The 22,301-nt window shown below is 36.1% G+C and overlaps 2 protein-coding genes across 2 annotated transcripts; one reads left to right on the top strand and one right to left on the bottom strand.

Moving 5' to 3' along the window:
* The first annotated feature begins 451 nt into the window (after nucleotides 1-451).
* On the top strand, nucleotides 452-10,212 carry LOC132183366 (Cysteinyl-tRNA synthetase, class Ia family protein). Its single transcript, XM_059596799.2, has 9 exons — nucleotides 452-743; nucleotides 1,597-1,660; nucleotides 4,208-4,369; nucleotides 7,519-7,689; nucleotides 7,773-8,054; nucleotides 8,149-8,274; nucleotides 9,010-9,237; nucleotides 9,356-9,472; nucleotides 9,565-10,212. The coding sequence occupies exons 1-9, from the start codon at nucleotides 574-576 to the stop codon at nucleotides 9,886-9,888; spliced, it is 1,644 nt and encodes a 547-aa protein (XP_059452782.2). The 5' UTR covers nucleotides 452-573; the 3' UTR covers nucleotides 9,889-10,212.
* Nucleotides 10,213-20,005: 9,793 nt separating this feature from the next.
* On the bottom strand, nucleotides 20,006-20,956 carry LOC132167059 (C2H2 and C2HC zinc fingers superfamily protein). The gene has a single exon (XM_059577953.2). The coding sequence runs from the start codon at nucleotides 20,903-20,905 to the stop codon at nucleotides 20,195-20,197; it is 711 nt and encodes a 236-aa protein (XP_059433936.1). The 5' UTR covers nucleotides 20,906-20,956; the 3' UTR covers nucleotides 20,006-20,194.
* Nucleotides 20,957-22,301: the final 1,345 nt, after the last annotated feature.

Below are 22,301 nucleotides of genomic sequence, written 5' to 3'. Positions count from 1 at the left end.
ACATATTAACATATATGCAACTAGGTTATCTATTTATTTATTTTTGATATGGGGAACCTCTACAAGACAGGGCCCTTCGAACCCATTCCTGCAGAGTAAACCTTGGTTTAGTTTAGTTTTTTTTTTTATATGTCCGCACAATAAATTTTGTCTATTTGTTCTCACAAAACTATTATAAATTTTCTGTATTTTTAAAATATTATAAATTTGCAAAAGAATTAAATGGCTTACCATAATTTATTTTAAAATAATAAATCTGAACAGAAATCAATTCTGTAATTTTCCTTTTTCATTAACTAATAAAGATCATAATGGCAGAAAACACGTTAGATTGGGAATCTCACAGCGAGTAAAATATAACGGCATGCACGCAATCCCTCCTTTTTTTCATCTACGGCGAATCAACGGACAACGGGCTTCTTAGGTTGCTTTAGAAAGAAAAGAGAACAAACTTGGAAAGGAAAAAAAAAAAAAGAAGCAGGCTTCTTAGATTTAGGGTTTTCTTGCGTTCTTACGCGCGCACTGGGAGAGACAGAGAGAGGGAAGGAGAGGTGAGTTGTACGTGTAGGTGGGATGGCGAAGGAGGAGGAATTCAGGGTGTACAACTCCTTGACTCAGCAGAAGGAGATCTTCAAGCCGCACGTGCCGGGGCGTGTTGCCATGTACGTCTGCGGCGTCACCGCCTACGCCCTCAGCCACCTCGGCCACGCTCGTGCGGCCGTCAACTTCGACGTCCTCTGCAGGCATGTCTCTTGAATTTCAATCGCACACTTTGTGCGTCTCTATTTTGATTGGAACTCATTTTCCGTTTTTATGATATCTAATAGGATGAGAATTAGAAGAAAATGGCCAATCAAGAGTAAGCTTTTGTTGCTAATTTAGCTACGGATCCAACAATTTCGGCTATTTATTATGTAATGGTAACAAAGAAATGTTATTCCCAAAGCATTTTTTTTTTCTGTACAGAAAAAAAGGCATGGGAATTAACAATGTATAATGCCATTTCTTGTAAACAGAAGAAAAAAAACTAGAAAGCGATGTGTGTTTTTCGTGCAGCGAATGATGCCATTCAGTAAACTAATATGAAAGCTTAGTGAAATTTTTTGATTTTGTTAGATGGCCTCTTGCACATACAGAATTCGAATATGGTCTTGAATTTTAATTCCTGCACAAAGACTCAAATAGTATTTTGTGGAACCTGAAGGACAAATGAGATACAGTGTTTTTAACCACCAGGGTACAAACTCTTTGTTTTTTTTTTCTTAGTTTGCACTTTCCTCTGACTTGGTGAACCCTATGCGGACCTTACCGAGCAAACTTTAGTGGACCTTTAAATCGATGTCAATTTAAGATTGATGTCCTCTCCAATATAAACTAATTCCAAGCTGAAATGGGGTTGGCCTTAAACAACCTTTTAAACCGGGCAGGTGATTCCATTTTTTCAGCTTGGGCTATTGGCATATCGTTCATGCAATTGTCATTTAGTGGTCTGCTTTATTAGTGTGCCCGGAAATATTCTAATTGTATTAGGTATGAAGGAGTGATAATTAATATGTGGAAAGTAGTCACGCTTTACAGTGAATTTGAACTCTGCAGATACCTACAACACTTGGGCTATGAAGTTACCTATGTGCGAAATTTCACTGATGTCGATGACAAGGTGAGAATTATAAATATTGAGATTTTCTCTGAGTGCATAAGTTTATTTTCAAATATCTATCGGTGTTGGAGGAAAACTCTGTGCATATGCATATATGCATTCCTGTTTATTAGCATTCATACATGTGTTCATGACAGTGTTTCATTTTCTCATAGCATGTAGTTTTTGTTATAGATTTGAGGGATCTTTTATTTAAGATCTACTAAGGCATGTTTCAAGCATTAGAAGATTTAGGATGAAACAACAATTTTCAACTAATCCCTCAAGTATAATGGGAATTCAATTTTGTTATGAACGGCCACTTTTACTCCCTAAAACGTGAACAGAACAGTTGACTTAATTGCAATGCATTCAAATGGTCTGCTACCTTACTGTTATTTCTAGAGATCTACCTTGAAAACCTTTAAATGCCTATTATTTGAGGGGAAAGTAAGTGCGCAGGCTATATCTTTCCATTGCAACTGTAAGACTTAAGTGCCATGCAGAACCACTTCCTATAAGAACCTCTGCCTCGGCCAATTTATGCTGAAATGCAATCTTGAAGCAGAAGACTAAAAACTTGAGAGAATTTTCAATTATCCTGCTTTTGTTGCGGATGTCTAAGAAGTAGAGGCTCCTTTCTCCCCTGAGCTGGAAATGTTTTATTGTAATAGAAAAATGCTGGTTGAGCAGAAGAGTTAAATTTTCTATACTGTCTAAACTTTTTGAACAAAAAAAAAAAAAAATCTCACTGACTTTCCTGCCAGATCTGATTAGGGAGGCAAATTAACATAATCTAAACTTAAAAGCCCTTCAGTTCTTGTGTCAAAAAAACAAAATAGACTGATCGAGACCCTTTGTTTCATTACACATACATTTCCACTATTTGATGCAATGTGGAAAATTAGTCAAAGATTTTTTTCCTGAGTAATAGAAAATAAGCCCTCTTTAGGCGGAAGAAAACTGCCCCCCAACACCCCCCTTCCCCCCATAAAATTGAAAGTTATTTTTGAATTGACAAGTGTTCTACTGCCGCCGATCACCGTAGTCCAACCATCATATGGTCCCATTCGTCATCCTTCACCTCTGGCCAGTTGTTGATGTCCTCCCACCAGCAACATCTGGGATGTTGCTAGTGAACTTTGCCAGTTCTTGGTTGACCTGCATGTGTCGCCAGCACCCTTTCTCATTATTGAAAACCTTATCCGGTAGTCAGCTAACACTTCAGCTGTTGTTGGTTGACCCCCATCTGTCACTAGCCACCCTGTTTGCTGGGAGTTGTAAACAATTTTCATTGGACGTCATACTGTTGTGGAATTGGAATTTTCAGTTTGTGCTATAGACAAGAAAATTACATGAAAACAAAACATTTTCCTGATTTTTCGTTTGTCAAATCTCCATGGATGTTAGGATTGTATATAGGATTGGAAAATAGTTTTTAGGATTCAAAATTTTACTGAGTTCAAATCCAAAAGTTTTAATGAGACCTTTAAAAGTAAAAATAAAGGATAAGAACCATATATGTGCGTGTATCTGCAAAAAGTGAAATACACATGTTTGAGGAAAACTTAGAGGACTTGTAATAAAAATAGAAGTTAAGCAACTTCCATAGAATGAGTGAGATGAAAGAAATGAAGGATTTTAAAGGGCTATAATTAAATAGAAGTAGGAATTTTCTTAGTTCAGTGTCCTGCAGGAGTCAAAAGGAATCTATTGATGGGAGTAGGTATAAACGTCTGGTAGAGGATTAGGTTTGTAGGATACTAAAATCTGGTAGGGGGTTATTTTTATGTTGTATCCTTGCTTTTTTATTTATTTAATTTTTTTTATTGACATGGTGTATCCTTGGTTAAATATAAAAAAAATTTGCAACTCCTCTGTGTTATCCTCCACCAAATAAGAAATTTTAAATCCATCAAGTTACGAGTCTTTCTTAATGATTCTTCCAAGATTCACTCCTGTCCCCCAATCTTAACCAAAGGTAAGCCAACAAACTGGCTTTAGCCTAATCAATTGCCTGAGAATTCACTTTATGATTCTTGTGTTTTGGTCTTGTAGGAGATTGTTTATTATGATTGATCTGTAGTTCAAGGGCTTTGTCATTTTAGTCTTCTGTAAGCATTTACTTCACTGTAATGATTCTTTTATGTTGCAAATTTATGTCTGGATACAATTCAACTGAACCCTTGATGAGTAAAGCTTTTGGTCTGATGCCAAGGCCTAATATTGATATCATCGATTCAAGTTGCTTAAAAGCTCGTTGTTGGAGATTATGTTGGAATGATCAATAAAGCTTTTGGTATGATATGAGTTAGGCTGTTCATTGTTGAAACTCTTGATCGAATACAATTTATTTAGTATTAACATTCACCAAAATCTTTTTCACAAATTGCTGCAGTTCTTCTACAATGTAGAAATTTTATCCTGAGCAGTCATAAATGAGTTTTATCTTCTATAATTCATTTTCAAACGTTGTTAAAATAAATATTGATGATACCTCAGTTAATTCTTTATTCCTTGGGTTCCTTATTGCTTATGTAGATACTGCTAATATCCGGATTTCTGCAGATAATTCGTAGGGCGAATGAACTTGGGGAGGATCCATTAAGTTTAAGTAACCGTTATTGCCAAGAATATATTGTTGACATGTCTGATCTCCAGTGCCTTCTTCCCACCCATCAGCCACGTGTTTCGGATCACATGGAACAGATAAAGGATATGATAACTCAGGTATTTTTTCTTTCCTGCTATGGTGCTGCCTTATCTGAGAAATGTTGGGAAATGCTACTTAAAACAAAATGTTGAGAAATGCTGATCTCTCTCAGACACAGACACGCACACAAACTTTTGATCTCTTTCTCAAAATTTATGGTGTTTTTGAAGGGAAATAAATGACAGATGTTTTGAGAACCGTGAGAGGACTTTGAAGAAGATTAAGTCCTTTTTTTTTTTTTTCCTTCAAAATTTTATATCTTCGGACAACTGCTTAAATTTCTCCTTTAACTATTATTTATAGTGATTTTCTTGTTTTTTACTCCTTCTAGTTAGGGGCTTCCTCTAGTATACTGTGTACTTGGGGCGTCTTTACGCATTTAATGATATTTGCCGGTTACTTAAAATAAAAAAAATGCACACACACGCCCAAACTCATACCAAACACTGATGTAGAACCAGCAATAATCACAAAAATCACACTGAGAAAGTAGGAAAAAGAGAGGAGAAAGAAGCTGAAAAAAGTGGGGAGAGAAAGAAGCTAAAAGGGGAGAAAGAAGAAGAAGCTAAGGGGAGAGAAAGAGAGAAATAACGAGAATCAATTCCACATACTTTTTATTTCATCAAAGTATACCTCCATTGGAGTATATAACACACTTAAATAGACTATGACAAAACCCTAATCTTATTGACTTTGGGCAAAGCCTATTTATTGAATTACAAAAACACTTTTGACTCTTGAAAATAAAATAAAACATAAAACTAAATACTAATAATCCAATTATCTAATATGATCTAAATAAAACTGCAAGGACCAATATTTCTAGAAAATAAAAAATAAAAATAGAATTGATCTCTAAAATTAAATAAGACTAAATTAAAGTAAAATACGTGTCTCGTCCCTTGCATTATTGTCCACTGGTTAGAGAAAACTTGGCCTTGAGTTTTGAAATGTTGAAAATATATGCTCAGAAAATTTTGGGACCAAGCCCAACCGTGCAAGCCTTGAAAAAGGGTCCAATCAACATTTTTTCTATTCAAATGACGAAGCTTGGAGAAACATTGACAAATAATGCATTGTTGCCCCTATCTCCACTCACTTAAGAATCTAGTGGCATTCGTGTAAACAAAGGCTAAAGCAAGTTGCTAAAGGGGCAGGGAGGCAAACGAGGGTGTGGGTCTCTTGGCAATGTGAACTTGACAACTGTAGTGCAAGCTCTCCAGCACTCTAAGGAATTTGAAGTTCGTGCAAAGGGCAGCAGCTACTGATGTGGGGTTGAGCTGCGGGTCCCAATGACTGACGGCAGAACAGTAACACGAAGGGGATGGGGTTCCTGGTAGAGTTGATGGTGCTATAGAGATTGGCGGAGGTATCCAAGATGGTGCGGCGGCGGGTGGGCTGAACCTTGCATGGGTGGCAGTGACTAGTGGACAGGTAGCCTAGATTAGTTATGGCGTGGGTTTGTCGGGACTTTAGCTTGGGGTTTTGGTGAATGGCGATGGTGATGGGTTCTTGACTTTGTGATGGGGATTTTCTGAGTTTTTCTTTTCTTTGTTTGGATTGGTGGTGGATCGGCTTTGTGTGGTGGTTATCAGTTGGGTGTTTAGGGTGGCAAGAATAATGGGATGCTAATGTGGGTTGTTTGAGACCAACGGCAAGTGCTGGTTTTTTTTTGTTGTGTTGGGTTTCGGTGGTGCTAGGGTTTGAGAGCAGGGGAACGACAAAACTTTTCTTGCATTAATGGCAGCAACACAGGACCAAAGTTTGCTCTAATCCTAACTGATGTAGAACCAACAATAATCACAAAAATCACATGATGAAAGTTGGGAAAAGAGAGGAGAAAGAACCTAGAAAAGGGGCAGAAAGAAAGAATAAGCTAAGGGGGAGAGAGAGAAATAATGAGAATCAATTCAACATATTTTTTTATTTTCTCAAAGTCTGCCTCTATCGAAGTACAAAACACATGTAAATAGTCTAACGATGAAACCCTAATCTAATTGACTTTGGGCAAGCCTATTTATTGAGTTACAAAAACACCCTTGACTCTTGAAAATGAAATAAAACATAAAGCTAAATACCAATAACCAGTTTAACTAATAGGACCTAAATAAAATTACATGGACCAATATTACCAGGAAAAAAGAATTGATATCTAAAATTAAATTAGACTAAGTTAAAGTAAAATTTGTGTCTTGTCCCTTGCATCAATCAATATTCACACGAACAGAGACAGAGAGACCAAAATTTTTGGAAAATGGAGCTGTTGTGTTGAATATGCAGCACAAAGTGGTTTTTTGGGGGAGTCTAGTATAACAGGAATTATATTTTTGTTATTTTTCCTTTTCTGGATTCTCCTTTTCTTTTTCTTTTTTTATTTTTTTGCACGTAAGACATTTGGTGTTGGTCAAAATGAACGATATGTCCATGGTTATGTGTCATGCAGTTTATGTATATGATGCTATCAGATAATTTCTTTTTTTTCCAATGGGATATGTGAATTTCTATAATATAGGAAACTTATTTCACTATGTTGAATTGCAGCACAAAGTGGTTTTTTGGGGGAGTCTAGTATAACAGGAATTATATTTTTGTTATTTTTCCCTTTCTGGATTCTCTTTTTCTTTTTCTTTTTTCTTTTTTTATTTTTTGCACGTAAGACATTTGGTGTTGGTCAAAATGAACTATATGTCCATGGTTATGTGTCGTGCTGTTTATGTATATGATGCTTTCAGATAATTTCTTTTTTTTCCGATGGGATATGTGAATTTCTATAATATAGGAAGCTTATGTCACTATGTTTGGTTACACTTTTCAAAAAGTGTTTGCACTGTACAAGCGCTGAAAACACTTTTCAGACATAGATATCCAAATAATTTTCCAGATGTGGCTCCCATAGATAATAATTTTCAGTTTTCGTTTTCAAAAACACTTTTCAAAGCACAAATACTTTTTAAGGATACAAAGCACTTAACACTTTTAGAAAACTTCCCCCTCCTTGATATGAGAATGTTTTGAGAACACATGCTCAGTTTTTAAAAACAAATGAAAACTGAGGAACTTTTTGCTTTGACTTCAAAAAGTTGGAAACTGCCTTTTGCTTTGGTATAGTGGCTATTTAAACTTTTTAATTTTAATTCTTTTAATAAAAGGCTGGCATATTTTGTAGATTATCAATAATGACTGTGCATACACGGTGGATGGAGATGTCTTCTTTGCTGTTGATAAATTCCCAAACTACGGCCAGTTATCTGGGCAGAAACTAGAAAACAACAGGGCTGGTGAACGAGTTGCTGTTGACTCAAGAAAGCGTAATCCTGCTGACTTTGCATTGTGGAAGGTGTAGAAACCTTTGCAAATTACATTATATCTATAGTTTTGTCGATGTCATTCAATATCTGATATTCTCTAAAATAATCACAGGCTGCAAAGCCTGGTGAGCCAAGTTGGGAGAGCCCGTGGGGTCCTGGAAGACCAGGGTGGCACATAGAATGCAGTGCGATGAGTGCACATTATCTATCTTTCAAATTTGATATTCATGGTGGTGGAATTGATTTGATCTTTCCACATCATGAAAATGAGATTGCCCAGAGCTGTGCCGCTTGCCAAGAGAGCCGTGTGAGTTACTGGATGCATAATGGGCATGTCACTAATAATAATGAGAAAATGTCCAAGTCGTTGGGTAATTTTTTTACAATCCGTGAGGTAAAGTGGGTTTAAACATTTGTTTAACGCTTCTAAGAACGTTTTATGTTTGCAATCTTGTTTGTGTTTAAAATAATCTTTTATATTCTTGTAGATTACTCAACGGTATCATCCTCTGGCTTTGAGACATTTCTTGATAAGTGCACACTATCGATCTCCTCTCAATTACACAGTCTTACAGCTGGAAAGTTCATCAGATGCTGTTTATTACATATATCAGGTTTGAAGCTTATTTTAAATTTCAATAATTTTTATTGGGAAGTCTGCCACCTCGATCCCTAGCAAATCAATGGGCATACGCGCCTATCAGGGTTGGATTGTCTTCAATTGATTGATTTATCCATTCAGGGTTGCTCCCGTGTGCACATGCATGTGAATGGGCACGTGTGTTATTTGCAACTGTGGTGGTCAGGTGGATAGAATAGTAGTAGTGTCCATCCAGCTAGAGATACTCCTACTGCATGATGAATTTCTAGAATCATTCTGCTCAGATGCTTTTAATAATTCTTATTTTTCCTTTTCTTCTCTCTTTTTTTGGGCTGGGGTAAATTTGACTGTCTGGTCAAATTTGACAGGAATGATGACCAAGCAGTCAAACCCTGGTTTTTTCGGCCAATATAGTTTGTTCATTTTGTAAAGAGGTTAAGACTATGGCATTAAAAGACAACTGAGAAGAATGTAGAACCAAAATAGTTTCTGGTTAATGAGAAGCATAGAACTAAATACTAATCTATTTGCAATGTGATTGTATTGGTTAGAATTTTATGGTAGCGTTATGTGAATTGAATCTGATGCCTCTTTTTCATAAGTTGATATGCTGCAAGAATATCTCATTTTCTTTGAGTTTACTGACACAATTTGCGGAGAAACTGTAAGACACAACACACATACACGTGAATCGGTCCCATTTTCTGTTTATTCACAAAATCATGATCCGCTATCTTGTGATTGTTAGACTTTGCAAGATTGTGAAGATGCTTTATCCCCATCTCAAGAAGGAAGCCTGGGGCCAGAACAAAAAGGCAAAACAGCTCGGGTCACGGCCGCTGCCCAAGAGTGCATCAGTAGGCTACGTAGCGACTTCCAGAGTAAAATGTCAGATGACCTGAACACTGCACAGATATTGACTGTCGCTTTTCAAGAAGCCTTAAAGTTCATAAACAGTTCTTTGAACACACTCAAGGTACATATTTAGAAACAGTTCTAACAGGTCTATAATGCACTCTCTCTCTCTTTCTGCCTTTCTTTCTGTTTGTTTGCTTGTGTGAAATCCACAGACGATTTTTTTTAATATGTTCCAGAAAAAGCAACAGAAGCAACAACAATTATCGGTGGTTCAGTCTCTTATTGAAGTAGAGAAAGAAGTTAAAGAAGTTCTGAATATTCTGGGATTGCTATCCTCTTCCACTTACTTGGAGGTGATTTAATTTCTGGCCTTTGTTAAACAAATTTAAAGATGCAGTCTTTTGGATGTAATATATTTATTTAGAAGTTACTTTCCATTGCATAGGTTTTGCAGCAATTGAAAGACAAGGCTTTGAAGAGAGCAGGGTTGGTGGAAAATGATGTGTTGCATCTGATTGAAGAAAGAACATTAGCAAGGAAAAAGAAGGATTTCCCAAAGAGTGATCAGATCAGGGCTGATTTAACTGTGAAGGGCATTGCACTAATGGATGTGGGCAAGGACACTATTTGGAGGCCATGTATCCCAGTTGAGCTAGAGCAGCCAGCAGCACCAGTTGAACTAGAGCAGCCAGCACCACCAGTTGAACAGGTCCAACAGGAACATAACACCCTGCCAGTCGAACAGAAAACAGCTAGTACCACTGATTGAACAAGAAAAAAAGCGAGATGCTTTTAAACATTAAACAGAAGACATCACCAATTGAACAAGAACAATAGGGAAAACCTGTCGGGCATGATGGTGGAAAGCCTTGTTCCTGCCCCGACCGTCAGCATGACTGATGACTGATACAGTTTTAATTATATACCGGGATGTTTGTAACTTTTTTATTCTATTTATTGACGATTAATGTTGTAAAATTCGGGGACTTTAAAATCCCCTGAGGCTGTGACCTAGCGCCACGGGTCATAAATATAAAGCAATGTGCCCTTATTCTAGCTCTATTGATGCATAAACAGCTGTTGAGGGTCTTGAGTTTTTGGACTACATACTTTTTACAGGTGTTTGAAGTTGATGAATTTTCCCTGTTCCATATAGTTCTTTGGGTCTGTTCTTGGGATGAATTTGCGTCATATTGTAATAATATAGCTTTACTGCCCAAGCTGTCAAGGCGCATGCAAGCCCAGTGGCTGTCTTTGTCAGTTATATACTGGAAATTGACCTCACGAGTTCCAAGTGCGCCCTGTTGTATTTGCCGGAGTAAAATCTGGGGTGTACTTTAACTAGGAAAATCATTGATAGATGCAATGGACTGGTTGGAGCTAGTGTTGACATACTTAAGTGCTCCCTTGTACTGTCACTGGTGTGCCAATACGTGTATACTTATTGGATTTGAGTCGACTTGAGGCATTGATATAAAACTAAATATATTTATTCTAATTTGATTTATTTAATTAAACTGAGTAGACTTTTTAACCTAATTTAATTTGGTATTGAGTTCGTGGGGTGTGTAAAAAATTGTCAACCTTAAAAATTATTTGTCGGATTCAGATCTTGTATCAGTCAAGGTATGGATATAAAGCTATGTAACATGTTAATTTCTCATCAAAGTTACATGTCAATCTTACTTGTACCGATATTATACTTCTGTTTATGAAGAATTGTCGATGGAGCATCATAGTTAGTCTAATAAACGAGAAAGGCCGAGGAGGTTGGGTTGGGTCTAGATGGGCAAGGAGTTTCTCTAAAGCCCTAAACCCATAAAGCAAGCAATTGTCAGGCTAGAGACAACTTTGGTGCTTTACTGACCAAGCTATTATTGTGCCTTTGAACAGAGTGGGTGTGTCCAATGCATCAGGTAAATGTGAACAGCCTTTTTCAACACTAAAGTCCAATTTTTTTATGACTTACACACGTGGTGAGTAGAAACCTACTTGGATTCCATGAATTCCCATATCAATGTAGCATTCACATGAACTCCATGAAAAGCTCAGAAAAAAAAAAACAAAACTCCATGAAAGAGTACTATGTTCCTTCACATCTTTGATGCATAAGTGATTGGTTAAAGTACCTAGGCCAATCAGTCCCAGAATAAATGCCAACCAATATCGTACCAATGATGCCTATAAAATAATAGTAGGAGGGCATGGGATTATCAAAAGTATTCAGGATTCAGGACCATCAAAACACATATAGTTCTACTTGTCTCCTTTGTTAAAGTTGTGCCTATGAAATAGGGATAAAGCACAAAGAGGCCCACAGGGTAAAACAAATGCTCTCGTGGGGACTTCCCACTTTTACTCAAAAGGAGCTTGCTTGGAGGTTATCCATTTAAAAGGGTCACAGCTAGTTGCCACACAGTGTCTCTGAAGGGTCTCAAGTGATGGAAACTTGGCACAATAAAGCTCATGTGGTAGTTTCGTACAATATTGGCGGTTGTGTGTTTGTTAATATGTCTGGACTTTGTGTTCTGTTCATCTTGTTTGCCAGACCAAAATTTTGGGCCTCTCTTTTAGAGATAAGGTTAGTACCAATCTCAAGTACAGGTTAATATAGAGGTAAGTTTTTGTTGCAACTACTTCAATGTTCATTCAATTTTCTCATAATCAAGGTCGGAGAAAAGTCACTCATTGTTATGTGTCTCGTAACATGTGAGAAATACTTGTCTTTCGTTTCACTGCACTGAATAAATTATATGGTCGAGAGTAAAACTGATTAAAGAAACTTTTTCTGACCTAGTTTTTAATTAATAAGAAGAAATAAGATATTTTGCTTTGTTTATAAGCGAAGATTTTGTAACATAAAGTTGTCTCAACCAGTCGCGGAGAAATTTATACAATCTCTTTAATAATAATGATAAGATTGTTGGATCTTGACACTCAACTACTCAAGATAACCACGAATTATGCCAACCAAAATGTTATTAATTTTGCTTGAAATGAGAATGGCAATCATCCAATAGCCAGGTTTGCTCAAACCAAATGGACTTAATTGAGGCTCTTACAAGTCAAACAAGCCTGCTTGAGCACCAATCCGAGCCCGACACGTATACATCCCCACGCTGCAATAAAAGAAAATTTTGTTTTTAAGCATTTTGGTTGACAAGGCACGCTACCTTGACTTCCAATATTCACGCGTTATTTTAGCCTTTGGATCCCTTTGATAGCTCTTGCCTCTTGGATTCATTAGGGTTTCCCAAAGTCCAGTCAAAAAATCAAAGCCTTACATATTAGAGATTGACGAATGGAAGTAGGAATTGGGAAGGAAACATCAAAGAAATTGCCATAACACATGCATATATACCTTAATATGCGTAAAAGTCGTATCATCTACTTTAGAATATTTTAAACATATCATCATATTGAAAATGCAAGTTTTGTTTACTTTGATCCTAAGGAGTTGTGAGTGTGACAATGGAAAGTGAGAGACTCAGTCCTTTGGGACCCATTTTTGCTCCTAGAAGCCGAGCTCTCTTTTCAGGAATTAAAGTGTTAGTATAGAAATAGCAAACAGGAAATTAAATGCTCCGCGTTATTGGGTCGTTTTCCTTACGAAGTAGGGTTATTACATTAAATACTTCTCCAAGATATAATCTTAACACGATTGCACTTTACGGGTGGGATCCGATGAAGCCACTCGGTGCACCCGTATTGACATGGGATCCTATGAAATCCCCATTGCATGTAGGGACCATAGCAAGTGAGTGAAGCTTGGCGCGCGATAGCAGAGGAAAACAAAGCCTAGGATGGCATAAGAACAAAAGCAGAAGCATGCCTGTGTGGGTACTTTCCCAACTCCTACAAAAGGCATTGGGACATGGAGAAATGTCCTGGTTGATGTCCAGGTTGAGTCTATTATAAAAAAAAAAAAGACATGAAAGAGCCTAAGATGTGATGTTGAAAGCACTTCCACTTTTTGGTACTCTTATAACCCTAATTAAAGGCTTACTTAGATCATATATGTATTCCACAGCCTGTTTGCAAGGTAAAAGAATTCACTAACCTATGAAACTAGCTAGGCCACAAGATAAACAGAATTAAATTCATGTTTGCACGTCGAATTCGAATAAAAGATTAATTTTGAATGGTCTAAATATAAGAATCTATATATATAATTTTGTGTAGGTCCACCCCCGATGCTAAAGACAACTGATTATTTTGTGCAAATTTTGTGAAACCGATGCTCGAACTATGCTCACAAATTTATTAGCAAACAAATATGCCACTCTCTTCTTTCAAAGCTCTTTATACGTTTCATTTAAAACATTTCCAAATCACAAAGTATATATATATACTAATTTTGAAATTTCTTTAACAATCACTTAATCCAAAATTTTAAATTAATGAATTTAGACTCAATTATATTACAGTATATAAGTAGTACTAATTATCTTATTATATATATCTTTCCAACATGAGACTTAATTATTATATTTTTTTTCATAACATACTTACATTAATGAATATTAATCTATAATTTGCAATTAACTTCAGAGAAACATAGAGAATATGATACGTCGTGAATGGGAATGGATAACATTTACTTTAATCACCACACAGATCGACAATAGAATTAGTTCATTTGGTTTTACTAGATTCCTAGTTTTGCTCTTTTTAGCTTTGTCCCTTTAACATACAAAGCATCAAATGTTTGCAATGGCAAGATTCCCTCGCATATATATATATACATGACATGTTATATACATATACATGCACATACGTACCCACAAACTCCCAGAGATTTGCAGCGACAGGGAAACATAGCAAATTGGATTATTGTTCAAGAAAGTGACTGCCACAAAAAAATAAAAATTAAGTGACTGCCACAACCAATAATTATATGGCGTTTTAGGCTAGCTTCCAAAAAATTTAGGAGAAATTTTATAAAATCTTTCTGAAGTTCACGCGTTTTGAAATTACTTTCAAAAGTTCAAAACCCCTCAATTTAGGATATCAAACTTTCAATTTTTTTACAATATTTCCATATGTTAGGATTTTCTGTTAACTCTTGTCAAACTTTCCAAAATACCCCATTTTTAAAAAATAAAAAATAAAGAAAATTGCAAAGATTCAGGTGTAATATTTTTGAAAATTTCGTTAAATCCTGACCAACGCCTAAATCTTTGTAATTTTTTATAATAAAAAAAGGTATTTCGAGAATTTTGATAGGATTTACAGGAAAATCTTAACGGATTGGTGATATTACAAAAAAATTGGAAGTTCGATTCACTAAATTGAGAGTTTTTGAACTTTGAGAGACTAATTGCAAAAGTGATAAAAGTTTAGGGCCATGGTTAAGTGAAGCTTTCCAATTACACCACTTGCATCTATCTAAATTCCAATACTAAATACTAGTAGTCCTCTATGTGGTTTCAGTAAGTTCAAACTATTCCTTTCAACACAAAATGTATCACTAATTGCAATTTCAAGATTTGGTTATCTTTAAATAGAAACAATTTGTAGGGTAAGGATCGGGACCCGTTGCTATTCTTTATTCAAATTGCAGCTTGTCTGATTGCAATTGTGAAAGATTCTCGATAGAATTCATTTGCTAAAGTAAGTGTTCGGATAGTCTGAAACTTGCTCGATCGAGCATGCAAGCTTTATTGAAAGCATGTCTCAATTATAACTAATGTATGTTTCTACATACACAACATGATGTATAATAGTATAATACAAGTATATATATATACACGAGTTAAAATTCCTAGAGAAGTTGATGATGCGTGTCCCACGTTAGATGTAACACCCATAAAGCCGGTTGTTTAAAAGAGTTACGGAACTCGACCACCAACCAAAACACAAGGAATTTATAAAAAGTAATAAGTATGAACATGAAAAAGGCAATGGCAGATCCAAAACTTTATGACAAACCATTTACACTGGAAGCATGTTAGCTTTGAAAGGACAAGAAAATAGGTACAACTTATAAAAGAAAGCAACTCTTTTCCAAAAAACAAGAACTACAGCGTAATATTGCGACATGATGATGACTCAAACGGTGTTCAACAATTTCACCTTCTATATATCTGACATATATATATATATATATATATATATATATATATATATATATATGTACATGCACTTAGAGTTTGTCGTTTAATGTAACATGATGTCATAATCTTGTCGGTCGGTGGTGAAAAATATTCTGAGCATAATTTTACTGCTGTAAATAGTATCCACATCAGTAAACAGTTTGGGTGCCTTACAATCAATAATTTTGCTTCAGTTGTAACATCAACTATATCCCTTTCATCGATCGCAAAGTCGTAGAGTGCAAAATGGTGGGCAAAGCCTATGTAGTTTAATTAGAGGGGAGACTTTATTAGTTTTCTTTTAAAGTAATTTTCTAACAGGCAATTGCAAATCCCATGGCAAACCTTTTGCTTCTTAAGGCCAAGCTGATGTAGCCAATGGGAAGAGATAGAAAAGAAAAAGCAAAAGAAAGATTATATATGTTTGATCACGCGAAGTACTACAAGACTAAGACGACTAAAATTTGATTGGATTTGGGGCACTAAGTAAATCAAAGTATGGGCTAGGGTTTGATTGGATCATGGTGACTAAGAAATGAAAAGATAGTTGAACCCTCACTTTGGCTTTATATATGTATTTTTACATGTAGATATGATTAAGGGTGATTCCGACTAGAAACCAAGTTTGAGATATATATATATACATATTGTATGGAGATTTGATTGGTTTTGGGAAGTGGATGTCCATATCAGTCAATAAAATTGATGGGTCCAACCTAGTCCTGCCCACAGCTACTATTGTTATTTAAGGAAAAGTGGTGGGAAGGAGTTTGATTTTTCTCACTTCTGCCTTACCAACCACCAAGAGTTACACCTTTCTAATGTACTCATATGTCAAATTAAAGCCCTAAAGAAGAAAAACTTTTTCAAGTGCACAAGATTTCAAATCTATGATTATGCCTCCACACCCTTCTTTTGATCTCTCCCTAAAGCAAACCATATTCACCAAATCTTCAATAAATTATTAAGAAGATAAAACAAAAATTACAAGAAGTTGAGTATTCATATATATCCTCCTTAATTTTTCCTTGATTTTTCCCTCTTAGATAAAACCACATGTTATAATTGTGTTAGGCCCGAATGAGATCTTTGTTAAAATGTTAATTAAATGATCAAATCTTTCTATTCAGGTTCTAGTGGAGATGCATGGCTGAGAATATGCTGCTTCGGTTGATTAGGCGGATCATAACCCTCATGATCTTCCTTCAGATATTTTTTGCCAATTTAATCTTTTAGACTGAATAAGTGGTGATTTAACATGATATCAAAAGAACTGAGCATGCCATGATTTCGCCGAAGAAAGAGGCAATGCTTCAACCACTTATGGTTTCCATGATCACATAATTAAGTTGGTGTGCTTAAAGCACCGACCTTGTGTTATATTAGACTTGTAAACTCAACTTTGCACCGAAAGAAGGAACCATTTTTTTGGAGTACCACCACCACCACCACCTGCCCTTTTGACCCTTTTGATCTCTTCTTGTATAAAATTCGATGGGGGGAATAATTCTATAAATATGCATTTTGGGTGCTTGCTTGGCATGCATTATGTCTTGTTTTCATGCTCACACGTAAGCTTTGTTTCACCCACAAGACTCCCCTTTTAGTTGCTTCTTTAAGAACCACATTTCTAAGAAGCCATTGCTCTCCCTCAACAAAATCTCTCTCAAATGATTCGTGTTTGGACAGCAACCAACCCATTAAACAACAAGATTTTTAACCTCTTAATTATAGGAGACAATGAAAGATTTAGGTGTTTGACTCAACACTAGGGTTGTGTCAGCTCATCCAATCAAACTGCTGATTTCAAACTGTTGGGCAAGACTGCTCTGCATGTGATCGGCCCCACTTCCATCACCTCCAAGTCAATACGCTACGGGTGAAAAGAAGGCACCAACAAACTATCAAGGGGTTAGTTGGAGTTATTGGAGACTAGAAACCCTTTGCAATGATATCTCACCTTCCTACAATGGAAAAGAGAATATTTATTATTTCATCTGCAAATGTTGTTTCTTTTCTTTCTCTTTTCAATCCTAAGCAAATCATCATATGAAGAGAATAAGGCTCCGTTGGTAAATACTTTTTTACTTTTCCATATAACTTTTTTACTTTTTTTTTTTTTTTTTATGCTAAACATTCGTACTTTTTTCTATATCAATTCACTCAGCTACAGTATATAGGGACAAGGACTTTACCAAACAAAGCCTGAAGAAGGCTTCCGGTCCATTTGGTTTCATAGTGCGATTTCACCAAACGTCTAACTATAATTTGAAAACGTATATTTTTTTTTTTCCTTCGTTTTTTTTTAAAACACTCTCAAACAAGATACTTTTGAAATTGTAAATACGAAACGGACTCTTAAAAAGAAAAATAAAAAAAAAATAAAAATTATTCCTTAGTAAATGGTTAAAGTTTAATTTATTCCAAAAAAACAAAAAAAAAAAACTATCTTGAAGTTGAAGAAGCCAAACCAAAGGGTCAAGTCGCGCGCGGATGTCACGGCCAACTAGCTATTGGTACTCTGATAACATTTTGTCAAATTCATCATTAACAATTTTTATTATTTATTTATTTATTTATTATCATATTGGATCCATTTCACATTCGTTTGTAATGATAATTGAGAATCAATAATCAGTGCATTCAAATCTTCTTGGATCGTGTCTCTAAGGGGTACCTCAATCGACTGTGTACCATACCTCATAAAGCGAATGTCATTAATTCGAATCGTCCTCTCTCTTTAAAAAACAAAAAAGAAAAAAAAGAATCTTCTTCAATCGTAATTGTTTTCATTATCGAGATTAAGGAAGAAAAGCAAAAAGGAATTTACATAAATCACATCATCAGGGGGAGCTAAAATTTACATATTTTTAGGTACCCACAGACAGGTAGAATATTAATGACTTTGTAGCTAGGAGCCTAGAGTGGGCGCAGAAATATATTAGTCATGGTGAAAGGACATTTGGATAACTTTTGGGGTGGTGCAAACAATTTTCTTAACGTCACAAACAAGAAGTTAACATATATGGATTTAACAAAATTATAATATACATATATAAATACGTTGCATGAAAAATTAATATATAATAAGATTTAACGTGTGTCACGTCAACATTATAAGACATATGTTATAGAAATATATTTCGCCAATCATGACTTATGGTGAAAAGAATATTATTAAGATTTTCAGATTATTTGAACGTTTAAGACGGGAATTATATCTTATTTACATAATTTAAAAATCAATCATATTTTGATTAAAAAAAATTTCCATGCTTATCATCCAACTTGTTAATTTCCTAATCGCTTATGAAAAATGATTCCCTAACCATATACCACCCGTTCCGGCCAATTTCATCCGTGCATCGTCGTGTTATAATTAATAGTAATTTAGGCCAAGAAAAAAAGAAAACAACAAAGGCCAAAGGGTACTTCTCATCAAATTGAAATGGAATCTTCATCGCCGAAAGTGTTCGGAACCATGTAAAGATTCTAACAAAGAAAGGTTTTATTTTTCAATGCTGAAAAATATTTTAATATTTAATTCCAATTCAACAGCTTAAATTCACAAGAAAATGTTATGTTCTTTGGTGGAATTGGTCTCTTGACTAAGACCTTTTCGTGTGACCAACTTTAATTTAATTTTTGTTTGATTATGTCATAGCAATAATTCATTGGCATGAATTTTTAGTAATATTGGAGAAGAGCCAAACCCCGTATTTCCGACTAGTCGGGAAGGAGATCGAGTGCAATGAACCGTTCATAATTCCATATATATATATATATATATATATATATAAAGACATTTTGTGGAGATATCTACGTTGTTTTAGCAACAAATCTATATATTGTCGCAAAAGTTCCTTTTTGACATGTCGTGAGATATTATAAATTTAATTTGGAGGTAATTAAATGGGATTCTGTAGTTTTAAGTTCCATTATATGTTTCCCAAAAAAACGTACAAATTCTACAAAATGATCACGTCCATGCATATTATTCTTCTAACATTCACAAAGCCAATAGAAAAATTTCTGGTAATCCATGAAGAAATGAAATGGTAATTCATGTAACGAGGTTTAGTAGTTTCAAAATGTATGGTTTGTAATTAATGGAAATACGATTATAAAAAACGTTATAATTTTTTTTGGAAAAATCGTGATTTAGCCTTGCATTTTTTTAAAATTCACACCTTCCCTTATATTCCGAAAACAAAAATTTTTCTACATTTTTTTTTTTTTTAAAAAAAAAAAAACACTTTCAAATGAAAGACTTTTTGTTATATTTTTTTAAACACGTTTGACTTGCGAAATTGCAGGCGAAACACACTCTTATTAGGTAAAGAAATGCTTTTAATATGTGGCTTAAACTTCCAGTTTTCGACGAGTAATATAAGACTGATAACCTCAACAAATATAAATTAGTTTGTTGATCTCCACAAATTTCCTAAATCTAAGAAACCAATTAGGGGGGGGGAGTAATAAGATTTCACATCTACTTTAGTTTTGGAGTGATCCAAAAGGAAGGTAAGATTTCACATGTAAAAATGTCCTTTCTTTTTTCCTTCTTTAATTTCCATGCGTCTCTCTCTTTTCTTTTCTTTTTACTTTATTTTATTTTTTCAGAGCAACCAAACAGAGCATTAGGTTGCAACAAATGTGGGAGACATTTGGATATCTCCAACTCCAAGGCTAAAACTCTGAGCTCTCACTTTCTAATGCGCATGATATTTTTTTAATAAAATAAATTAAAAAAATGAAAAAGAAAAAAGGTTAATGAGCGATATTGTGGTATCCAAATCACTTCCTTTAAGAAAAAATAAATAAATGTGGGAATGTACAAGATCCAACTTGGGATGAGAAACATGAGCTATTCTGAATTCTCAGCTAAGTGAGCCGAGTCCCAAACCCAACCCATTGGTGCTTAAGCTTAATTAAGTCTTAAGTCTCTTAACCATCCAAGCAAAGCCAAGCCGAACGAACTCATGGCGCAGCCGGCGCAAGGCTAAGATGCAAGTCCAAGCCGAATGCATCGTCGAAATTGGGCCCGCTATCCCCTTTGGAGAACCGACTCAACGACGGCCCATCACCACTCCTTCCATGGGCCCGGCTCTGTACTACCTGCGAGCCCATCGTCAATGCCGACGAATCCCCTACAGAGCCAGCACACGATAACATCGCTGCACCTCTCCCGCCCGTTCCAGGACTAGAACCGGTACCACTGCTCGTAGAAAACACACTCCCATGCGACACGTGGAACGGGGGCGCGGCGCGTGGCACGTAGAAATAAGAAGGGTGACCCGTCGGCGACCCAGCCGGGACCACCACTGTGCCAGCCGGAGCCAGGAGGTGCGGCGGAGGCGCAAAAGCCGATATGATTGGGTTGCGAACGTACGCGACGGCGGCGTTTCTGGTGGCTTGGAGCTGGGCCCGCTTGAGCTGTTGTCGCTCTTTCTTGTGAGCGTTTTGGTGTCCACCGAGGGCTTGCGAGTTTGCGAACTCTCGGCAGCAGTACTGGCACTCGTATTTCCGGTCACCGGAGGGCGGGAAAGAGCCCGAGTCCGGTGACCCAGATGGCGTCTTGGCCGAATCTACTGGTTCTTCATCTTCTTGGACGTTGAAGCCAAAGAGCTTTAAGCGTGTGGTGGTAGTATTATTGCTTGGTTTAGTATTTTGGTAGTCTAGCTCTGCCATGTGTGTGTTTGTAGCTAGAGAGAGAGAGAGAGAGAAAGAGAGAAAGAGAGAGATGGGGCAATGACTGAAATGAGGATGTATAGGAGTGTTGCATGTGTGGGGGTATATATACAGGGTAAAAAGGGTTTGATAATGTGTACTGAGTAAAGAAAGAGAGAGAGAGAGAGAGAGAGATGGTTGCGGACATCCCAAGGAGAAGAAAGTGTGTAATTTTGGGAACACGACCCGAGAACAATCCGGGACCCCAATGAATAGTCTACTTGTCTCGCCGATTCGTTCTTTCCATTTTCTCTTTTTGTTATATAGTTAAATTGCCAGATTACCCTCTGCTTCATTTAAAATAATCCCCCATTTCCTCGTTTTTCTTTTTTTTTTTTGTTTTTGTTTAAAAAAAAATTGATTCACATCCCATTTGATGCTCATAATTATACATCGGTAAACGTATTGTTTAATGAAGTGGTGATGGAGATGGATGGAATGTGATGCGAGTATGGTACGGGTCGAAGTATAAATGATTGGGTTTGTCTACTGTTCAAGTCAAACTCCCCAGCTTCTTCCTCGTCTCTGCTTCTCACTTGGTTCAAAATTTACTCAACAGTTTGGCGGCAACATAAATTCATATCATCGATCTGTTGAATTAGTTCATCCCTCTAATGCCACCTTTACGTATCATCCAATCCTAAACCCTACCATTTTTCCTGCACTTGACTAGACTCTCTAGCTAGTCTGTAGAGAGAGAGAGGTTCATTGAAGCTTTCTTTCGGTTCCGTGTCCACTAAGTTCGGGAACTTAATGCAATTAGGTCAGAAAACAATGGCTCTCATGGACCACTTGCTTTTTTTTTTTTTGGCTTTTCTTTTTTTCTTTACCCTCTTTTTGGATGAATAAGTCAGTTGCTTCACTCGCTGATTTTGTAAGTTTTGGTAAGATGGTCGATCAGTCCAAGCATATATATATATAGATTTTGTTGGATCAAATAAAAAAATTGCAGCTTAGAGAATCTGCACTACTCAAACTCGGTTTATTTTCGCTGAAAAAACACGCAGCAGGAAACGCACCCTTTATAATATTTGCTCTTGCCAGGCTTCTCTACAACATTGATTCAGAATCAATCCTTCCTTATATTAATTAGAGACACTTTCAAAGGTGGGATGCTTTTATAATCTCAAATTGGTAACCCCACACACCTTCCGTTTATTAAATGACCCGACAGTAAAAATTAATTTTTAACTAGGTAAAACTTGTAAAAGAGAGAATCAAGAACTAATTTCACATTTGATTTTCCATTTTTTCTCCTCTCTCTCTCTCTACATTCTTATATACACACACTCAGAGAAAGTCAAAACATCCATGCATGCAGCACTAATCGGAGGATCTGGGGTCCTAAAAAAAGACA

The sequence above is a fragment of the Corylus avellana genome, chromosome 2 (genome assembly GCF_965113065.1).
Source record: "Corylus avellana chromosome 2, dhCorAvel1.hap1.2, whole genome shotgun sequence".
Lineage (NCBI taxonomy): Eukaryota > Viridiplantae > Streptophyta > Magnoliopsida > Fagales > Betulaceae > Corylus > Corylus avellana.
This window is presented reverse-complemented; position numbering and strand designations above follow the sequence as displayed.

Bases quoted from the DNA above. Each gene is read 5' to 3' on its own strand.
- LOC132167059 (XM_059577953.2), bottom strand. From the start codon at position 20,905: ATGGCAGAGCTAGACTACCAAAATACTAAACCAAGCAATAATACTACC.
- LOC132183366 (XM_059596799.2), top strand. From the start codon at position 574: ATGGCGAAGGAGGAGGAATTCAGGGTGTACAACTCCTTGACTCAGCAG. The intron at 1,661-4,207 runs GTGAGAATTATA...GGATTTCTGCAG, and splicing joins TCACTGATGTCGATGACAAG to ATAATTCGTAGGGCGAATGA. The intron at 8,275-9,009 runs GTTTGAAGCTTA...TGTGATTGTTAG, and splicing joins CTGTTTATTACATATATCAG to ACTTTGCAAGATTGTGAAGA.